General features: G+C 45.3%; 1 protein-coding gene across 5 annotated transcripts in view; it reads right to left on the bottom strand.

Annotated features, from left to right (window-relative positions):
- Nucleotides 1-15,759, bottom strand: part of LOC6547942 (venom metalloproteinase 3) — a 44,776-nt gene that overhangs the window by 5,414 nt on the left and 23,603 nt on the right. For 4 of the 5 annotated variants that reach the window (XR_003407924.1, XM_001976424.3, XM_026981036.1 and 1 more), the window contains exons 5-9: nucleotides 10,125-10,254; nucleotides 9,333-9,595; nucleotides 8,552-8,656; nucleotides 1,851-1,993; nucleotides 1,626-1,678 (exon numbers count right to left, since the gene is read on the bottom strand). Coding sequence is in view for 3 of the 5 variants with exons in the window: in XM_001976424.3 (XP_001976460.2) it covers nucleotides 1,626-1,678; nucleotides 1,851-1,993; nucleotides 8,552-8,656; nucleotides 9,333-9,595; nucleotides 10,125-10,254 (694 nt within the window). In the remaining 2 variants the exon portion in view is untranslated. The other variant, XR_003407925.1, reaches the window with a different exon arrangement.

Raw genomic sequence — 15,759 nt, 5'->3', positions numbered from 1 at the left:
GTGTGTAAGTTTAGCCACAATTACCACAGTGTGTCCACAGCCCATAAAAGTTAGATAGCTGCTTTAAGTGTTGTGCCCAGTTGACCAAAGTTAGTAAAACCAGCACCCTTCTTAAGTTATAAAGTTACGTTGTATTGTTGTATAAAAATCCTCACAATGCTCATTGACATTTTGCTAGCATACTTTACAGCCATTCTTCGGAAGACTTGAATTCTCCAGAGAATTCTCCTGATCATGGATACTATGTACACGAAATGCGACAGATCGAAAGCAGCAGAAGAGACCGTACAATGTGGGGCAGGAGAAGATTCCGCCTCCCCGTGGGGGAATCAGATTGGTTTTAGTGACCTGTACAGTTTGACAGGCATTGGTGGTACGGCGCATGCGCAGCCGCTTCCTGTTCTTGTTCTTCTCGCTGTACAAGGGGCGCGTGCGACACAAACAAAGACGGAAAGAGAGAGGTGGACCAGCAGCAGACAGAGATGGAGACAGAGAGCGAGACAGAGAGAGAGAGAGGGAGAGAGAGAGAGACAGAGACGTGCATGAAATTCAATTAAATTCGCTTGATTTGGTTGATGATGGAGCGACGCATTTTGGGGTTCGGCGGTGGCCGCCTTTAATGTTATTTATTTTTAGCGCGTTCGCTTAACTTCTGTGTTTTTGTCTTTCGTATGGCTTTTGCGTTTATCTGTACAGAGGTTGGCTAACAAAATGCCAGCTAGTTGGGTCTTTACCTGCGGTACCGCGATTACATTCACCATAAGCGGAGGTGCGACGGCACATATCGAGTCTGCGGGCGAAAATTGTTCAGAAATGCGTAGAAATTTTAGATTCGGTTGCTTTCGGGGGTTTTCGGCGTCATTTAATCAATTATCTCCTCTCGGCTTTGAGCGACAGCTACTGGGTTAGTTGATAGTTGTTGTCTCGCTGAACCTCACTGGACGACCTGCCCAATTGGATTCGCGGAATTGCGCACCAATATTGCGGGCTGGCTGCCTTTGTGGAGTTGAGAGCAGGAAAAGAGGCGGAAGAATCCTACCTTCGGAGCTCCGAAGTCTGAGAGAACTACTGTAGCTAATGTAATCGACGGATTTGTTGGGTTATTGTTTCCATAAAGGGTATCCGCTAATTTACTAATTTACGCGCATGAACCACAATTAAATACCAAGTCTTGATGTAAATGTTCGCTTCAACCAATGAGACCTTAAAGCAGATACAAATTACTTAATAAATCAACCGGTTTTATGCTTTATGGACCGCTCCGCTACTCAAATTAGTTTAACGCTTTGCGATTTAGTTTTTCCTTTGCCTAAATGTTGTACATTTTGTGTGTTTACTGTATGTGAGCATGTGTGTCGTGTCTTTGTGGTAGTAGCGCTTATAAGACCCACACGCAGTTTTAGTCAACTTTACTGGGGTTTTCAGGTGTTTCTTGCGGCTCGAGAGGTGCAAACCAAAAACTGACTAAACTATGTTAAACACCCGCAATGACATTTGTTCTGGTTGTGTTTCTGTGTTTCTGTGTATCAGTGTTGTTGTGTTTCTGTGTTTCTGTGTTCTATGGGCAATGTATGAGTGTTGTGGGGTAAATCTAGTGGTTTGGAATTTCTTTGAAATCTTTTTACCCGCTGTGCCCTTGGTGCAACGACCTCCTTTACGCCTGCGACACATATCATACCTAGACACGAGTAGACAATTTATATAAGTGTAATTCCTGGGGGTCTTTGGTAAAGTGGATAGATTTATAGGGGTCAGATAGAGGAAAACGCGCGTAGACGAATCAGCTGTCGGTTCTGCAAAGAGAGTTCAAAACACAAGGGGCATCAGGCCCCACTTTGCAGCCCACTCACTTGGTTATGGCCACGGCAATGTCGTAGACCGGAAGTCGTCGTTCCCGGAACAGATACTTTCCCATGTCCGTGAGAGCAGCGGCCGAATCAATGGCATCCCGACCCACTCGGTTGCGCTCCAGATAGGGAGTGGCATCACGACCCTGAAATGCAAATGCGTAAGGTATTACTTATAGTAGAAAGGTGGGTTGTGCAACTAACTGATTTGGGTATGAGAGTACCAAAGGAGCCTGTGCTGCTCAAGCCCTAAGTATCTGAAACTAAAAAATGTTTGGCAATGACTGTCTGCCCATCCTAAGATCTTTGCAGATATTACCCATTAAAGTCAGTGCATGGAGCTGGCATTTATGGCTCGTAAAAGCCCCATTGAACCCTGTGACCCACATTAGAATACAGTAGGCTAGTGCGAATTGCACAATGTTCGACGAAATCGCCCAAGGAAGCTACCAGTGCGGTGATGCAACCGATTTGGCATTTGACTGGATGAGCTGTAGCGAATGGAAAGAGCGCCGAGTGAAATATTTATGGCCCATTCGGCGGTGAAAATGAAACTGGAAACCCAACTCGAAACGGAAATCAAGTGAACGTGAAAAACGTGCTGCCAAAGTCGAGCCTAGCGATAAGCAATGCCAATGCAGCCAAAGATCATCATTAGTTGCACTTGAACAAGAGTTGCGAGATGGCAAAGGCAAGAAAGTTAAGAAATTGAAAGAAACCCGATAAAGGGTTTCTTAAAGACAGCAGTTAACATTGTAAGCCAAATGTGTAAGCCCATTACATTTGAATTACTGCCCAGATAATCGTTTTATTTATCAGTGTAGATGATTATCCAGCCAGGCAAAGTCAAAGTCGTGTGGGCTTCCTTTGGAAATTCGTTGTTTTTGACTGTTAGGCCGCCCCAGTGGACAGAAACCAGTTGCAATTGTGCGTTGCATAATTGGAGCTGCAGCGGCAGTGGCAGTTGCAGCGGCAGTTGCAGTGGCCATTTCATCAGCTGTGTGCATCCGAGGGCAGCTCCAGCACCCGTGAAACCAGGTAAATCCACGGTACGTAAGCAGCCATGTCGTGACCAAAGGGGCGTTCAGATTTACCGAAGTGACAGGTACATAAATTAAAATAACACAATTGTCAATCACTTTGAGCCCTAGGCAAATCAATATGAATATGTTAATTCCGCTTTGAGCTAATCTGTGTGCCCGGACCAGTTGCGTTTCCACTTCCAGTTTCCCAGCGGCGGTGCAGGTGATAAAACCAAAGTTAAGTGACAATCCGCACTGGGTTGACACATTTGATTTGCAGCCATTTGCCAGCTGGAAACAATCTCACAGATACTCCGTCGCTCGCTCAGCTCGCTCAGCTGGCTAAGCGAAGCCAAGCCGAGCCAAAACGAAGTCGAAGTCGAAGTCGAAGTATTTTGATAAATTACCAACTAGTTGGACCGACAGCAGATGTCTAGGAAATGAACACAGTCTGACAAAGTGATCTAAGATCGCACAAGCACCGCAGTTTTGAAATCCGTATATTGCCAAAGGAGCTGCGAAACGTATCCGCTCGATTGGGGTGTATCTGTATCTGAATGTGCTTCTTAATCCAATGTGAATCCATAAGCTACAGCACTCAAGCTCTATCCACTCCCGTCAGATTTTTCGGACGCTCCGGCACTTGGATCACTTTAAAGTGCGGGCACGTCGTTCTCCCGAAAGAAGCACCAGCTCGAATTGAATTGAATTTTTTGGTAATTTTCGACAGACAACACTATCAAGAATTTTAAATGCTTCGCTTGTGGCCTTCGGCCAAGTGGGAAAGGCACTGGCACTGGTACTGGCACTCGCTTAGATTGGAATCCACGAAATTACAAATAATTGTGGTGGAATTGCACTTTGAGTGGTTTATTAGAGCAGTCTCTGTCTGGTGTGAAGATGCTTCACTCGAGTTGTTTGCCTATGAGCTTGATTGGAGTTGTAAACGCTTCAAAGACGAAAGGCCATCGTGGACTCGCTTCATAATTGAGCAAATATTGGCACTGATAAGCTGTTATTTCAGTTGCTGTTGCGTAACCGTTTCCCTAATTCGAGCAGCTGGCAAACTAATCGTTTAGCCGCTCATTTCTCTGCTCGGATCTCGAGATTCGCGATAAGCGGCCAAGTCACATGGCATGGGACGGACAAGCCTGCGGACTTTGGAGTAGACCACCAGCGGATAGACAGCCAGGCGAATGTGGAGTCTCCCGGTGCTGGCAGTTCACTGCTGGCGGAGCCACTGGACCATGGATGACCTGGCACATCTTTGATTACCGATTGCACAATTCGAGTGGTTATCACGGCGAGTGGAGCCAGAAAACAAACGCAAACATTTGTCAAATAATCGGGCACAAAAAGCGAAAAGTTATCAAAGAAACTGTCGGGTAGGACCTAAAATGTAACCGAGCCACTAAAACCGGGACCGGTTTGCCTTTCGCCCAAAAACTGAAAATAAACCAAAGCCTCACGACTGTTTTGCAATGGCCTTTTGTGCGTAATTAAAAGCAAAATGTTATATTTTAATTTAATTTTTCGGCCGCACTGGCGCTCGGCGTTCCCGCTCCTTTCCCCGGGCCGCGCATATAAATCTTGCGGCGGCATAAAGCAACTGTCAATGCAACTGCCCGTAATTTCTAGCATTTCGCAAGGCCCCCAAACTGTGGCGCGGGGTGGTGGTGGTGGACAGCCCACGCCCACTCGGCGAGACATAGGCAAAAAGAGGTGTAGCCACCGCCCATCCGCCCCCTCCAATGACATACAGTACGCTCCGACTTTCGGCGCCCACACAGCGGATAAATCGCACTGGGCGACAGGCGGCCGATCGGCCACCACCCACGGAGAGACAGGCTTTTGGGTCAAGATACGGGATATGGGACATGGGACATGGGGGACACTTTTCCTTTCCCAATACCCTGCAATGGGGCATGGCAAACAGCCGATGCCACGGCTTGGGAACGACTGCCACCATCCCAACTGAACGTTTGTTGCAAAAAACACTTTGGTTTTTAGCCAAATTGGTTTTCTAGTAAATTAGAGTCTTACCAATATGCCTAGCTTTTCGATTATATCTGTGCGTTTAGGCCACTTCCCGTAAGGGTGTTGAAATGCCCCTCGAGTGGCGGCGAGTTTTCCGGCTTTCCGACTTTTCCAGCAGCTTTTGTTTGCCTAGCCGCACGTTTCCATTTGCATTATTGCAATTTATGTGTGTCTGGCACTTGCATTTCTGGCTACCGGCACTCTATATACCATCGGCTTATATGGATGGGGATGTGGATGTGGATATGGATGTGGATATGGCAGCACGAGAAATGAGCCCTGGGGCAACACCTGGCCTGCTGGCCAGCCCTATCCCGAACTTTGGGAGCGCGGCGTCGTTAGGCGCGGAATTCGTTATGACAACTTGCAAATATGAGATCTGACTGGCAAAAGGCAGCGAGGCAGCGAGGCAGCGAGGCAGCTGGGTGTGTCGTTGCGGACTATTTGGCATTTCTGTGGCACTTAAGATGGAGTCGCCGCGATAAGAGCCGAGTGGAGAATGTCGATTGGCGCGGAAATTGGGATACCCCGGCTCTCGGACAGCAGAATTCTGGGCAGGAATGGGCTAGCAGTCGGCTCTTTCCGCGGCTCCAGCCAGCGGATCGGGTCGATTAATCAATTGGGTGGAATTCCTGGGGCTGATAGCGCGGCGCAGGTGATCACAACAAGTCATAGATATAGATTTATAAAGCCAACACGATGTATCAGATCAGATCAACTCCGATCGGATCGGAATTGGCGTGGGGGTAGCCTAAGTCGGCTACCGACTTGACTTGAACTTTTATCTGTGACATTTAATTAACATTTTAATTAATTGCGGGCAACTTTCCGTTAGAAGTTAAACAACCTGCCCCTTTTGTCCACACTCCCCCTCCGCCACCGATTTCGTGTTTTTTTTTTCTATTTTTGCTACAAGTGTCGAACGCATTGGCGCTGCGCTTGCGCCACACACATATTTCAATGCGGCCAACTGCGGCCACGTTGCGTATGCGCAATTTATTAGGTGCGTATCGTGTGGCGCGCATGGAGAAATATGCCAAAGCTCGACGGGCTGTTACTTAGTATTAGGTTTCGGGGGGCGACTCAAAGCTCCTGCTAGATATAATGTGCATTTTATGGGAACTAATTTATTACTACCAGCATTTAATTACCTCGACATATCGCTAGCTGAATTTCAAAAGTAATTTCAGCTAGGAAGGAATAGTTCTGCAGCGAATCCACCTTCCCTTACCCATTCATACTAAAAAACCATTTAATATTGCCCTGGCAAAATATAATCTTGGGCGCTAGCCACTCGATTAGAATTTTTGATTTAGACAAGTCTCGCAATTCGCGTTTAAAAGTAACTGGGTTGGCACTCGATCAGCGCTCATTGTTCTGCCCCTGCGGAATAAAAAAAGTGCTTTTAACCAGGCTAGTAGCGCATTTGCAGTTTCTAACGCCTTCGGACCTCAATCGAAATCGTCAGAGTTACGCAGTTTATGGCTTATTAATGTGGCGGCGTTTTGTTGTCATTTTGCTGTGGCTTATTTATTTGCTTTTGGGCTTCGAGTTAGAATCAATTAATTGAACAACTCTCCGAAGTTGGGGCCTAAGTAATTCTCTTAGTTATTTGTCAATGGGTGATTAATTTATGTGACTGTAGATTTCGTGCCTGGGCTGGCTTTTTGTTCTATGAAATAAGCGATTGGCTTTCGGTGCTTTGTTGCTGGCATTGGGGTCAAGTTGCTTGGGTTTTCCAAAGCGAAACTCGCACTCATATTTTATGGTTTAGCCTGTGAAGTGATCGGCACGAGCTCCTGTTGGCCAAACAATCTACTTAGCCAATCTCTTCCGATAAAATGACTCAAAAATCCAATAAATTCGCTCGGATTACCTGTTTCTGCGTCTGTTTCATTGCGTCGACTTATCGGATATGTGTATCCAATAATTTGTTGCCCAATCCAAATTCTGAGTAATTACCCGGCTTCCACTACTCCACTTCTGGCAACATTAATTATCGCGGCAAAAAGTGGAAAAAGCTTAGCGACGGATGCTATATGTTAAGATACTAAGTACCTGTATCCACCAGATACGCACTTTGCATCTACCACCTCGGTGTGTGTGTGTGTTTTTGTGTGTGTGTGAGTGTTTGTGGGGGGCATAGAAGAGGAAGTCATGTGTGTGTGAAATTGGGCAAAGAGGAAAATAAAACATGCCAGCCGAAAAAATCTGATCTGAACTAACTGCCGACTGCAGTTAGCGTGGCCCATTAGATTATGTAACCACGGCCAACACGCAGTTGCAGCAGGCGCTGTTGCATTATTTATGCGGTCTGAAAATGATTTTTTGGTTTAGTTTTAGTTTTTGCCGAGCCAGAAAGGCAGACAGCCAAAGTTACCGCCAATTGACGTACTTAGGGTAACCCGTCGACATCGGTGTCTCCTCGATGCGGAGTTGTCGTGTGGGCAGCCAGCTCGATGCAACTGCAATTGCAACTGCAACTGCCACTGCTGCAGGTGAACCACTCCATCCCCCCACTCGCTGTGCCAATTTTCCACTTTCTTGGCCCACTCTCTACGCTCTCCAATCTCCACTCTCCACTCTCTTGGCCAACTACAAATGTCTTCCTGAAGCAGCGCCAATCTGATTTGTGTGAGAAAGTCTGGCCGAAAGTCTGAGTATTCGAGTATTCGAGTATTGAGACGGGTCGAGACGAGACACAAAGCCACGATGCTATAATGTTGTCAAAGTGTTTTATGGTCTTCGCTTATGCAATCAAATTAGTTGAATGTTGATAAGTGAAAGATGTTAGCAGACATCAAAGAGCTCGCTCACGACACCACAGCCCGCTGTAATAGGAAATCAAAGCCATATTTTTAGGCCATTGGTCATTTTTCCCCAGAGGCTTCTAATACGTTTAGTTTCTGCCACGTGCTGGTAAAATGTATGACTTAAGCCAGCTTTGAGTGGTTTTTATGACACATACACGTATGATAATCTTGATTTTTCCAGCTGGAAATGAGTTTAAAAACGATTTAGCCACCTCAAAGCAGTTTAACCCAATTAAAAATGCTTGACACCGATACCACTACCTAAAAACCCATTTCAGGAAATCTTAAAAGTGCCAGAAGGTTAGATCGAATTTTTTTGGCCAACTCGGTTCGCGTGCCCATAACGAATTTTCGTCGCTAATTTCTAGAAAAACATTCAGTCAGTTCCACAAAACACAGAGCACGAGTAAAAAACTTGTTAAAATTTGCTGGCCTGGCTTTCTGCTTTTTTGTGCTATGGCCAAGCAAATAACCAAATTGATTGTTCACATTTTTTCTAGCGAGTCGCACGAAGCGCATGCGTTGCATGTTTCTTCAGCCTGTTTTTGCTGCCACATTCCCAGATCGTGACAGTTCATTCGGAGTGGGGTCCAGATTACTGGGCTAGCTGGGGGCTACTTGGGCTTCGAAGGAGAGCTGCCCGATTGGCAAGACCCAATTGGCCAGGGGTTAAAGTTTGGCTACCCAAATGGATTACTCAATTAGCCAAATGAAAGTTGAATTGCTGCGATTGTGTAATGATCCAGCTGGAGGGCTATTTAAAGGAGGCTGACTGGACTAGGTAGCCTTTGCTCAGAATATTTCTATCTTTTGGGTATTCTCTATAACTTACCCTCGAAATGATGATGCCGGCGATACTGATGCGGATCCTGGGACCCTTCAGCAGGCGGTAGCGCAGATCGACTCCGTTCCAGAACGAGATGAAGTAACGCTTGACCTGGGAAGAAACAGAAGTTATGTTAGTTCTTCTTTGGGCACAATGCACGTTTGTCCTTGTCAGGCAGTCCCATCTCCATAAGGCTTTCATCTGAGCCGCATCTCCGGGTTCTGGGTATTCTACGAGTCTAGAACGCACCCAGATCAGGCAGACAAATAAATCTTGAGCGCGAGTGATGTGCATGACAATTGAATCAGGTGTTTCGGCAACTCTGGCTTGGAATACCTGAGAACATGACCAACGCTAATAAATCGTACACTTTGATGTAGGAGGCAAATATGATTTAACTGCTCGAGCTACAGAGATTTTCCGTGGCTCTAATAAAATATATGCTTTAATAAATCGGCAATTCCCCTCGGGGATTCGGGTCGCATTCGCAACCAGACCTATCTATCAATGCGAGCACATGTCTCGCTCGCATAATATGTACACATGTAGCGCACAAAAAACAACTTTTACAATCCTCAGACTTCAAAATCCCCTCCGGGCTGGGCTGGATACCATATCGACGCCATGGTATCGCGGCTGAAATCCGCGCGCACGCAGAGACTCAATCCCAAACTCAATCCGAGCTGTCTGCAATTGCCGAAACAACTTCATTGGAGCCAGCGGCATTTAATTTCTCTCTTCAGTTTGTACCCCCCTATTTTTTTGTGGCCCTGTCACGCACACGTACCTGCAGATTATCGCCGCCATGGAGCCGGTATCCATCGTAGTCCACGATAACCAAGACCTCCGGATAGATGATATAGGGGGCCTGCCGGCGGGATCTGGTGCGGGACTCGGCCACTTGGGGCTCTCCGTCCAGGGCGCCCTCGTCCTCGTCGTTGAGGTCCTCGAAGTCGGGACTGCTGGGTGCACTGCGTCTGCTGCGACGCTGGCGGCGCTGCAGCCTCTCGAGCTTCTCGCTGGCCTGCAGATCATCAGGTTCCATGAAGGCTGAATGACCGAGAAAAAGGCGAATAAATAATAAATACCAAGAGCAGGAAACGGAGAATTAAACAAAAATTAAGCAAAACCGAGTGGAGGAATGTCTTTATTATGATATAAGAAGCTGGCAAGTCAGGTAGCCACACACTTAACTGTATTGGGTATCATTTTTCGGGGGCATTTCGGCAAAGCCGACAGTGGAAAAATAAGTTTCTGCGGCGAGAAATACCGGGCATAAAATAAATAATTTTACAGCGATTATCGCTGGAATTTTGGCGCCACCGCAACGGCTGGGGTAAATGCATTCAGTGAAGGGCGAATTGTTGCATTGAACTCTTCACTCGTGGATATGTGAATATGCTGCTCTTTTTTCGAGGCAGGAAATGCTATCGGCAGCACGTCGATCTCCAGCTGAAGATTTATGGGCCACGGCTTAGACCGGGGTTTCTACGGCTTTCTATGGGTCAATGGGCCCATTAGGCACGTAGCCTGCTTCTCAATGGCTTCAATTAATGCGGCAATGTCAAATGAATCTTACCAAAGTCACTCAGTTGGTCTTCTGCTGCGGATGCCTCCCGCTTGTAGATGATGTGGTGCGACTCCTCCGGATTGGGACTCAGTTCGTGTGGCAAGGGCTTGATCACCAGATCGTGACCGATGCTGCCCTCCTGCAAGAAGAAATGTTTGAAATGAGTGAGTTGGCCAATTAATCAGGGGCGAATACATCAGGCTCGGGGATTAATGGCTGGCCAAGTGATAAATAAGGTTTTCTTGTGCGCCAGCTGACTAAAAAGTAATACTAGCAGGCTTAATGGCATTAAATTTCCATCGACATTTGTCAAACCACTGACACCGGCGAACTCCATTTCGGGCGGAGCATTTAGATAATTTATTGAGCTTTTTTTACTCAACATTCTTGGCCTGCAGTCGGCCGTATGATTTGCCATATGAATATGAGTTGCGTTTGAATGACGCTGGCCAAGTCATAAAAATTAGCTGCGATTTGCATAGTGGAACATTTTATGCAAATAATCCGCGATCTAGATAAGCCGTGTTTCCACACAGTTCTCGGTCTCTCGATCTCTCGGTTCGTTTTTATCGCCTCTGTAATTGCAATAATTATTTGAGTAATACAGAGCCCGCAGACGTAACCTTGAGAAAGGTTAGAAACAAAATTGTTGGCTGAACTTCAAGACACCAAAATGCTTTCGATTCAATTTGCTTACGACTTCGTTTCAGTTTTAAGTGGCCTTTTGTTTATCGATCGGCGTACGAGCGAGCACCCACTTGGCACTAGGCGTGATCAGGGCTAATTAAGTCGCGGCAGTAATGCCATAATTAAAATATTACCAGTGAGTCAAGTCAGCTGGACACACGAGCTACTGCGATAACTGGCCACCAGCTGAGATCATGTTTAACATAAAACGCATTAAGGAAATGGAACTGTAATTGTTCTTGGCCTGAGTCAGCTACATATATCTTTAACTAATGTTTTTTGCGACTGGAATCGGTGGGAATGCACTGCTCATCTGAAATTCCCATGAGAGCAAATGGGAACAAAACGAATGACTTAGGCAGCGAACTTGATTTTGATCTCAATATATTTGAGCAGTTATTGAAAATGCCAAAAACTCAAGCCAGCACCAAACGGCAAAGTTCAATGTCCTCGCACACGCGACTTCAGTTAAATGTCAGCAAAAACAAAAACGACATGTGCCATAAACAAATTGCAAGCGAAGCAACAAACCAAGCAACAAATTGCAACAGATGACATGGGCCAAACAGTCGGCGCACTGAAAGAAACCATGTATTGTGTAAATGCCAATTACTGAAACCATTTGAGCTGTCCGCACTCAACGTATAAATCCATATCACGTTTCCTTTTCTTTCAGTGCAGATATGCAAATCCAGTGCGATTGGAAATTATTCGAGCAGCCGCCTTTTCTTCGCCGTTGCAGCATCGCTGGGCACTTGAAATATGATCAATATTTGACTTAGCGACACTTAAATGGCTTTTGGCACACAGTGCGTATGATAAATGTGCACGATAAATGCCTGGCATTCACATTGAAAGTCATTGAAAGACAGCGGAGAAGGTGTCAACAGGCTGGGCAAACAACTTCATTGGTTTCCTCGCGTTTCTTCACTTTTCACTAAAATAATCATTAATTCTGCATTTGTCGCCATATAGCCTAGCATTTATTTACGCTGCGAATTTAGTTTTATTTGCCGTTTGGCAGGTCTTTTAATTTGGCGCGACTTACTACAATTTTTCTCGGCATGTGGCAGTTAAGCGAGAGGTAGTAACAAATTTTTCGTGTTCCACTTTAGTTGCGTTTTCCGCATTTCCACCGAAATGCCAGCAGAGAAACAGAAAAAACAGTCAAGGCGTTTTGGGCGTATGTTGTGCTGATTTCAGACTTACTTAACGTTTGTTTATTCGACTCGGGTTTGTTTCGCTGTTAGAGTTCTGGTACATGTGTTATGTAACTGCCCAACTGTGATAGCCTGTAATTTCCAAACGCCTTGCCTTGAACGCAATTTATGCGAAAAAGCAATTAATAAATTACCCAAATGCGATTTATGTGCTTTTAGGCCCAACGTGTTGAAAGTTCGGCCGGGTAATTGCCACTTAATTATAGGCAAAATTAAAAGCTTTTACTTGTTCCATTGCAATCTAATGCGAGTTTTCGCTATCGAAATGGGTGAGGAAGTGAGTTTTAAGCCTGAATGTAAACAAAATACAAATGAAAGCGGTATGTTAAATGGATTCACTTCAGTCTGAATCTGAATGAATTGTAGTGTTGGAATAAGTAATTATATGTTGCTTGTTAAGTAAGTAAGGAGCAATAAGTTTGGCTTATCTCGTAAATAAGAACCGTTTAAACTTCCGTGCGACACAATAATAGCTTCCCAATCAATTTGGTGAGTTATATACCAGCTTATTTGCCCTAATTCCATTTGACCCACTATCTGATCAAAATATTTCCCAAGATTCCCACAGCTGCGTGGCCAGCACTGAGATCCAAATACTTGAAGATAATCGTGGACCTTATAATTTTCCGGCTGTCGGCAAGTGCTACGATGCCAATTACACGTCGCTCGATATCGGATGGATCGGGCAAAACAGCAAATTGCTTTCAAATCACGCAGCTTACACACCGCACAGTCTTTGGCAACGAGTATCTGCTTTCAGCTGGCCCAAAATAAAGTTGTCCGATTCCGAGCTGTCTTGTTTATGTAATCACCCACAACGCGATTGTTATATCTGCAGGAGCAAAGAGCCGATTTGGAATTACGCTTACGCTTACGAGCTTACTGCTGCTTTTTCAGCATTTCAGTTTCTTGGGGCCTTTCACACATATTTATCTGTCAGAAAGTACAGATAGACAAGTCTGATTGGCACCTGCAGAAACGCCCAGAGATCACAATCAACTGACAATGAGCTTGATTGATTTGTGATGATATTTTCGTTCGCTCCTTCCTTTATTCAATTAAATGTAAATCATTTTAAAGTATTTCTCCCCCCAATCGCCACAATCGCAGATAATCAGCAAACGGCGGTTGCATAATGTGACACGCCACAGAAAGGAGTTCACTGAACCAAAAATTTACTTACAATCAAAATTAACACCTTCTCGTATTTGTTTTCGCCTCGTTTTTTGGCTGGCCAAGAGCATCAAAGCGCTCGAATGTGCAAATACCAAAAATTGGCAGACACCGAAACACAGCAGCAGCGGATAAAGCAATACAAAAAATCACTTTGCGGCTTGTAATTTTGGGAAATTAGCATAATTTGTGCAAATTCATGACACGAACATTCGAATCAGTTTGAGCGGCGATCATCATTATAGTCATGACGGTTGCTGCTTGCCGAGCTCGGTGGCGTTACCGCCCAAAGCCGCTACAAAATGGCTGTCAATTGGAAAAGAAGTGGTCTGTGATCGCTCAGCAATCAAATTCAAATGCAAATCACACTGCATTTGTATGAATATCTGGCAGCTTTACAGTGCCTAGCAGTCTCGATCTAGAAACCTTGATTTAAAGCGATAATTATGCTCTTTTGGATGCGGCATCAATGGAAATGCGTTAAGGTGTGTGCCGCTTTAGTTTTTCCTCCATTTTTTTCGGTTATCATCTTGGTCAAGGTTAAATCTAATCGGCTCTTAAGATCGCTGTTCAATGCGAGTGCATGTAGTCGTAAACTACAGACTGACAATGAGAACAAGAACGGATACTAATGCCTCGATAGCTCAGCCGAGAGATACCCGCCGTGTTAACAGTTTGTTTACATAAAGCAGCTCGTTAAAAATATTCCGAACCCACCTTCGGGCGGCCCACTCAGCCATGGATTCTGGGTTCTGTATCTGTATATGTATCTGTAAATGCATCTGTATATGCGCCCCGGCTGGTCAATGAATATTTATACTTATAAAAGAATAAAAATCGACCACCGCCCATGGTTGCAGTCCGGTGGCCAATGGCTCAAGAACCTGGCCCACACAGCGGTTCTCGGGTTCTGCCCCACTGCAATCGCGGCAATCAAAATTAATTTGCTCACAAAATGTATCTGCCACTAGAACGCACTTTGCCGTGACTTTTTTGGTTTCTCGCCAGCTTTTTTGGTATAATTTGTTGTGATGTTGTGATGTTTGGTGCGTTGGTGCGTTGGTGCAGCAGCAGCAAGTTCAATGCGAACAGGGGCTTAGAATAGGGGACCATAGGGGACCACAGGGGCCATGTCTTTCAAGTTGCCGCGCCATCAGCTTCGGCCAGATGGAAAAGCATTTGGCCAAGTGGGCAGGCAGCCAGGCAGGCGCATGAACCAGGCCTAATGAAGTTCGAGTCGCATGTCAAAGTCAAGTGGAGTCGACATCGACATCACAATCGGGTTTGAGTGACTGCAGGTTATCCTTGCACTTAGAAGTGTCTCAGAAGTGAAGGCCTCTCAAGGTTGACGGACTGGGTGTGTGACCACCACTCAGCAGCCAAAGAATCAATCAATCTAGCCCAACAATCTTATCTAGATATAAGTGATTTTTGCCACCTGAGTGAGGCTTTTTCTCACTTAATTCTCACCATATTAAAATACCAATGAAATCTTTTTATTAATCACATATAGATTTCTAAAAACTTTGTGTCTGAATAATGGAAGTCTCCTTTCATTTGCCATCGATTAATCCGCTTAATTGAAATTGAATCCGCTGGCGGACAGCAGAGGCCCAAATTGAATCCCCATCAGCGGGCAACTATCAAATTTAACAGTCTTAAGCGTGAAAATATCTGGCTCGTGCTCAACTCCCCTTCCCAAAAATAGTGTTTGTTGAGTATGGCTTGACGTAACCGATATGACCGTTTATTAATATGCAATATGCGGCCAAAGTCTTGGAACGGCACCCGCCAGAAATGTTGTTATCATCTGGTGGCTTGCCACATCGCGTCGCACCAATTAAAAAACATTTTTCACGAGGAAATTGCAGCCACAACCCACAAAAAGGAGGAAAAAATGTGCATTTCGATTAAATAATATGAGCAACCGGGTGTAATTGAAAAACGGTTACCAGGCGGCATTCAATCCTTTGTATTCGGCGCATGCGTGGCGATCATGACGCTGCGATCGTGATGGATAGCGGTGGGTTTCGTTCGTGTCACGCTGCCATCTCTCGGTTCCAGATCCACAGATCTGCATATGAGCTGCTAGGCAAATTTGGCGCTTATGAATATTGGTAACACGCTCGTTGTTATGTCGACTCGAGTTAGTTTCACTCTAGTTTTCCTTTCGGACAAGTCGAGTTCCTTGCGGCAATCGGGTAACCGAAATCGAAAAACGAAAGACTTAGGCAACAAACTCGTCAGTTGGGGGTTGTGTCGTCCGCATAAAGCGATTTACTATATATGCATGTATATATGGCCAGGGTGGGGTATCTATGCCAATTTGCAAAACTATTTTGCATTAATTTCGCTCCAACCGAAACTCATTGCACAATGACCACAGCCGGATCAAGTGGCTTGAAAGTTTCGGCTTTAATCAGCCAAAACCCGATGCCAATATAGACATCAAATTGTATAACATTTGTAAATGTCGCCAGCGCATTGATTGCACTTCTCCCGCCTGAATGTCAAGCCACGCTAGCCCCATAAATTGTGCAATTTAACACTTGACGATGATGCGA

Source organism: Drosophila erecta, unplaced genomic scaffold, assembly GCF_003286155.1.
Source record: "Drosophila erecta strain 14021-0224.00,06,07 unplaced genomic scaffold, DereRS2 tig00000092-arrow-pilon, whole genome shotgun sequence".
Lineage (NCBI taxonomy): Eukaryota > Metazoa > Arthropoda > Insecta > Diptera > Drosophilidae > Drosophila > Drosophila erecta.
Note: the sequence above shows the minus strand (reverse complement) of the source record. Positions and strands in the feature narration are given on the sequence as shown.